We start from the raw sequence: 6,886 nt of genomic DNA on the forward strand, positions 1-6,886 counted from the left end.
GAATTTTTTATGTATTTTAAGAACACACACATTTTCTGAATTTAGTATGGAGTCTATTTCGAGAAGCCAGGTGGCAGAACTAAAAACATAGAACGTTTTATTTTAGCTTCGCTAATTCGACAGGACCGTGCACCCACAACCACAAGGTAACCTCCAACTTCAAAACAGATCCCACCCATGAAACTCATCTCAGCTCCCACTTCAAGGCCAGAAAATGGTAGCGCGCTGAAACGCACCCAACTTATGTTCTTTCCTTTATCTTCCCATTGAGGTTTGTGTAACTGGAGAGAGCTGAAGAGAAACTTGTAAACTCTGCCAGCTCTGTGTTTATCTGCCTCAGACTCTCCATCTGCAGCTCTGTGCCTAACTAGGCTGCTTATGCAATTCTGGGAACACAGAGGTTTATTTTAAGAATTTCCTCTTGTTTTCAGTTCTAAAAGTTCTGCAATGCTGCTAGTTCACTTCCAGGGCAAGATGAAAACAAGGATGCATCATGTTTCTGACTGACTGTGTTTATGACTGTGTGCCTTTGTTTGCCGTTGTGTTTGTATGTGCAAGCATGCGTCTGCTATACGGACATTTATTATTATGGACAGCGCTTTGCTCGTGTGCACATTTATATCCGTGAGTGTGTGTGTTTTCATGCCACAGGCCTGTGTGGTCTTGTTTTGCTGGCAATCGATAGAGCAGCCCAGCTCAGGCTGCTCATGGGATGATGCGATAAGGACTCTTTTCCTAGAAGTGTGTGCGCGCGTGTGTCAGTGTAGCAGCAGATCAATGCGGGTCTAATCACCCCACTGGGGCAGCGTGAAGTCCAATCACCCTGTTCAAACAACTGGCCCAACCTGACACACAAACACTTTGATGCCTGACTGATTACTGAATTACTTCTTGTTCTGTCCACCAGCATTCAGCGCGATTACACGCTTTCTTATAATCAGATTATTGTGAATAATAAGATTTCAGTAACTCTGTGATTAAAGCATTCACATGGATTGGGGTAACTTAATTTTCCTACTAACTCTCGTTTCAATGACTTGTTGGTAAATGCTTTAGGATGTGTTGTAGCCTGCATGATACATGTTATTATCCCACAGCTGTGAGGCTCTCTACATCAGTTAACTATGAACATTCTTGGATAATAGAAAGATGAAAGGTCGGTACATGAGACAGGAACACCGCTATCAGCTAATGTTCTCACTTGTAGTTTGACTAAGATAATCGAGTTAAAGTGTTTACACACAGTGAGGTCTCGAAGCCTTTAGACAAAAACAACCACAGTGGATTTAAATCAAACGAGTGAAGTGAAAAGCACAATGTTCAGCTTTAACTCAAGGGGTTTAATAAAAGTATTGCATTACTTGTTTAGGAATTAAAGCCATTTACAGCCATCAGGGAGGGTCTGAGGAGAGGGCATGAACGGCAGGACCAGCTCAATGTTCCCAAGCCAGAGAAAAATGGAGAGCAAAACAAATTCTCAAAGCGCATTTGCACTGTCGAGGTGGAGGGCCTTTCCCCTCCAGAAGTAGACATTAGCACGATGGAAGACCATAGCTGCTGGCTCCGGTGCTGGTAATGTCTGAACCCACTGCTCTCTCTCCTTCTCTGTCTCGCCATCAAGGGACCATCCTGCCATCTGTAACCACTGCTGAACCATATGAAGCTCTTCTACGATTCTACGCTTGATTTATTTTACCAAAATAAAAAAAGAATAAAAAAAGAGGGTAAAGGCTTAGAAAAAGCCTAGCATAGACTCATTGAATGATCAGTTTCAATCACTGAGACTGAATGCCAATTACCTAAATCACACCCAACAACTGGGGGAAGTCACCCACCCACCTCTCATTTCAGGGTATTAACATTATTTCTCATATGAATTTTATAGCCTGTGTCAGTTCACTCTGTTTACTTTGCACTGATCAGGATGTCAGACCGAACCATCTTGAATCAATGCAATACAATTTTTATACTATAATATATTAGCCATTAGAAATGACAGCACCAAAATATTGGCAAATAGCTAATATCAACCAATATATCAGCCCCATCAATCTGTCAGGCTCCAATTAGAATAGCAAATATTTATTTCATAAAGTAGAATAGAATAGAACAGAATAGCCTTTTATTGCCATTGTGCATTTGAAAAGTGGTTTTCATGGGCTTTGTAAGTCCTATTTTTTCTATTATTTCTATATAAGAAGAAAAGATTGTCTGCCATCACTGTTCCTCTATTTTTATGAGATTACTGTAGACCAATGCTCGCTTTCCTACTCCTATATTTCTTTATCTTTTGATAAATCTGCAGCATTAAAAACCACCCTGAATCTTTGCTTGCACTTTAAGCACTGATGCACAATCAATTAACAACATTACTTTTGACACTTCATTTGCTATTCTTCATATTGATTCCTGCAGTATGTCTATGATATATCTGTGTTCTGGTTTAAATAAGAGAAATGGGTCAATCGATTCCTAGGGCTAATTTTAACAACCTGCGCAAGCATGTATTTCATAGGCTGCATAACCTGAGCCTATGCGATCCTGTGAATTAAACCTCTCTCTATCAGGTCTGACTGTTTACAACCCATCGCTTTGTCCTTGTCTCCAGACATGATGTTACTCCAGAGAAAGATATGATGTAACACCCGGTTAACAACCAAACTCGTTACAGCAAGAAGGACAGCAAAACACACACAGACACACTCCCGTAAGACTTTCCTGGCAGTAGATATATGGGCGCTTTGGGTGCGATTGGTTGGTTAACTTGCATGCAGATTCTTTTGTGCCATTGTGTGCGCGCATGCATGTCCGGATGACAAAAGTGTCCTTTATTGCGTCTGGCTCCCTATGAGGGGCGTCACAGGGTCACATCATAACTAAGTTAGTCAAGGTTCAGCAGGGCTGGAGAGCAGGTTGCGGGGTGAGAGCAGGAAGAGGTCCCACTGGGTTAAAGACAGGGTGGAATAGGCATATCGGGTTTGGAGAGGGGGGGTTGGCTGGAATTAGTCCATTCATGCTTGGCTGGACCCTGGGCATGCTAACAGGCTACAGTGCTAATCTAGTTAGAGCTGGAAGCCATGCAGACACAGGGAAAGCGGGGTTGGATGGGAGGGTGAGAGAAAAGATTTCCTGGGGGTGAGGGGGGTCAAGGTCTAGGGCCTCGGCTGTGGAGCTAGATGGCAGGTGGTTGAAGCTGAATAGCAGAAAAGGGGAAAAAATGAGTGGGTCGAGAGGCGAGAAGGCAGATGATGGGGCATGGGTGAAAGTGGGCACACAGAGAGGGCTAGCAAAGGCCAGTTGTATGCGTGGGGGTATCACACTGTTCCTCTACGGTTAACAGATGGAGGGAGGAGAATGAAAGGGGTTGCAGGGTGACCCAGTGATTAGACAGACCCTTATTAAATCACATCAAGGCTCTTTTATCTTGCTTTTCATCTTTCACTTGGTCACTTGGCACTCAAAAATTAATCAATCCAAGGCCCAGGAATGGAAAAGAATGAGGGAAAAATTCTGCTCCGATTATTTACAGTAAAATGTATCTATAGCCGGAGCAGCCTACAGCCCAGACAGAGCAGATATTTCACCAGAGGCTCCCTCAGGCTTCTGACTGAATACTCTTCTTATGCCGTTTCCCCTCTGTAGACCCAGTAACTTCTATACTTTATTTGCTGACTGCAAGGACGTTTACTTTTTATATCAGCTCCACTTCACAAACATAGTAATCTGTCATCCTCCATATTAAACTGATGAGTGCATCAGATTGACTGTGGAATGAGCGGCACCAAACAGCATCAATCCCCCTTGATCGAGTCACCGAGCTTCTAACAGCCTTGGTAAGACTCATTTTTCATAGCCATTCCCACCATCTGATTTCCTACAGAAGGAGTACATAACAAGACCAGGACAGATCAGAGGAAAAGTCCTACAAGTGACTCAAGGCCACAGGAATTTAAACTTCTCTGCTCGCACACAGAGCTAAACCAGTCTGTCTAAAAACTAAAGCTAAACCAAAAACAGAGACTAATAAATATAAAAGAAGCTGTGCAGCAGGTTGGCATGTATATTTGCAATGCATATTTAAAATTCTCTAGTAGCTTTATTCACACTGTGGTAACCACACATCCTCCTACTCGCACCATTCTGATTATTTGAATATTTTAAAAATTAAATCAGCTGTCAACTTTGATCAGCTTTTCTCATTTTTAACATGTATTTGTCATCACTTACTTATATATACAAGGCATGGTGAAGCAGCTTGTATCAAACAACATACATGCTCAACAGTGTTGTTATTAAAAGTATAAAAGACAAACTGGATATAAAGATAATACTGAAGTTGTGCACTGGTATGTAGACTACTGTCTTAATGTTTTACCTCTTTAAACCAAATGTGACCACCTTTGATCACATGGGTACAGCTGGAGAAGTCTCATCTAATCCTAGCACTGCCAAGTTAGCTTGATCAGCATGGTGGATCCATAATTAAATATGATATTAAACAGGACTAAATATGAATGATGGAAAAAAACAGGCTCAACACAAAGTGCAATCTAAATATACATTTGGATTGTCTTGTTCACTGTTTAGTTGCACTAAGACAAAGTTAAAACTACTTGTCACTCAGAAAGCCCCTGAAGGTTCTTATCCAGATCAGATAATATGCTGTTATTATGTTGCCTAGCCTATTGCTAGGCAGTTGCTAAGATGAGTTGTTTTTAGCATTTATGTACTTAAGACACCATATAACAGCATCATATCATTTTTATTTCACAACAATAACATCTCATTTATATACCCAAAACTTCTGGTATGCATGCACTAGTTGATAAAGTTTAATCAGGTAAGTAACCAACCTTGTGTAGATGTCACAAAGGGAAAACTAGGTAAGCTAAACCTATTTGTAATGAATCTGAATGGATGGACTCGCTTTTAGAGCCTGCCTCAAGTGGCCAGTAGAGGAACTGCAAGCTTTGACATCTTGTGGATTGACTTAATTTTGACTTTACCTTCACATCTTCTTTGTCAGTTGGTATCATTGCCATAGCTTGGCTAACTTATAGCAGCAACAGGTTCACTTGGTCAGAATACAAAATTAAATAATGTGAGATGTGGATTTTTTTCCCCAAAGCACTTCACTTATTTTAGAAGCAGAATAATATCCAAAAACAACAGGGGATGATAGGAAAATGATATAACATTTATCAGTCAAGTACCTTAACAGACCTCCCAATCCCAAAGTGTAATTTCAGTGTCAAAAACAACAGGGCTGATGTGTAAATGGGCATTTTCCAATTGTGTTTTTTTTTTAATTAAAATGCAACTCAATCCTCAGCAGTTGTTTTTTGTTTTTCTAAATGAATGCTGCATCGCTGCCTCGGTGGCTCTCAGTTGGTTCTCGTTCTTACACTTTGCTCAGACTAAGTAAAGAACGCTAAGTGAGGACGCCAGGAGAGCAGGTTGCGTCAACGCTGCATCTGTTTTCACACGCCATCAAGTTACAGGCAAAAAGTTTCTGTGTTCGGCTTACATCTGTTCCAGAAATGCACTTTCTGATTCTCTCGCCCTCTCTCACACACACATGCAGTCACACACCTACACACACATACACAGCTGTATCACCATGATACCCCTTCTCACATGCACAAAAAAAATGTGTTGATTGAGTATAGCCTCGGTTGCTCAGGTGTTTAAGAGATTTTTGCAGACTCTTCTCTTACATCTGTGTCAGGAAAAGTGTATTTTCACGAGTTGAGGCTCAACTTGCATAATTAACACGTGCACACGAAAAAGTTACACAGCAGGTAGGGACGTACTGGCTTTGAGGACGGCCTCGTTCACTTCGATCTCTCCTCTGTCTTCATCCTGGTACTGCAGGTGGGGGTAGTAGGTGAAGGGCTCTGGACTCGGGGCAGCACTGGACGAGCTGTTAGACATGCTCTCTCGGGGGCTCTCCGTCCTCACATGCTGGGGTTTGTTAAACACTGCCACCAGCTGGAAGACAAACAAAAAAGTTAAAACTCCATCCTAAATGTTCGAAAATATTAAACATGATATGTACACAAATCTGAAACAAACAAGCTTTTCTTGAGACAAGCGTGACAGGATAAACAATATGAGTCCTGGCATATGAACAAGCTGGAAACACACAGCCAGGTTATATAGCATCTCCACTGTGCCGTGATCACAGGAAGGCTTTTATGTGATTTATCTTGCCGGCAGTGGGGATGCAACCTGCTTCGTTCTGCCAAGTATGCAGATGCGTGTGTGACTGTGTGTGTGTGTCTGAGGAAAGCAAACAGAGCTGGATTCACAGCTCATTCACTCTCAAACCCCTTACAGTGCATAACACACCGGCTGGTGCCTCCGCAGCGACACGATGACTTCTGTATTTTGTGAACAAAGGAGAAAAACTCTGACCGGCCATTTCGTCCAGTTCGGGGGACGTGACACACGGCGAGGCCCGGGGCGAGGTGTGCACGTATGAAATTAGCGCTCAAATGAGATCTGACGTGAGAATGAGAAGCTGTCAAACACAATGACACGGCTGACACAATGAGACGACGGGAAGAGACGGGGGCGGCCAAATGAACAGGGGATGGAGGGCAGGAGAATGACAAACAATCCTAATTGAGACAGGGACATGATGGCAGATAGGGGAGCGAGCGCGTGTTTGTGTGTGTGTGTGCCCGCTGCGATCCGTGCTATTGCACGGATTGGTTTGATAAATGGGCGCGTGGCGGCGTGACGCTCTCATTAGATGGCGGCGGCGAAGGGAAATGACCACTTAATGAAAAGCAATAACCGCGATGGAACGAGGGAAGGAAATAAAACAACAGACGAGTTTAGGGCGTCAATTAACAACAACAACAATAACCAAACAGACCCT

At 42.6% G+C, this 6,886-nt stretch overlaps 1 protein-coding gene across 1 annotated transcript in view; it reads right to left on the reverse strand.

Moving 5' to 3' along the window:
* Positions 1-6,886, reverse strand: part of LOC102201517 (partitioning defective 3 homolog B-like) — an 83,488-nt gene that overhangs the window by 39,956 nt on the left and 36,646 nt on the right. The window contains exon 3 of the mRNA XM_005730976.1: positions 5,814-5,991. Within this exon, the coding sequence (XP_005731033.1) occupies positions 5,814-5,991 (178 nt within the window). The remainder of the gene's footprint in view (positions 1-5,813; positions 5,992-6,886) is intronic.

The sequence above is a fragment of the Pundamilia nyererei genome, unplaced genomic scaffold, assembly GCF_000239375.1.
Source record: "Pundamilia nyererei isolate P.nyererei 1_Seehausen unplaced genomic scaffold, PunNye1.0 scaffold00040, whole genome shotgun sequence".
NCBI classification, from domain to species: Eukaryota; Metazoa; Chordata; class Actinopteri; order Cichliformes; family Cichlidae; genus Pundamilia; species Pundamilia nyererei.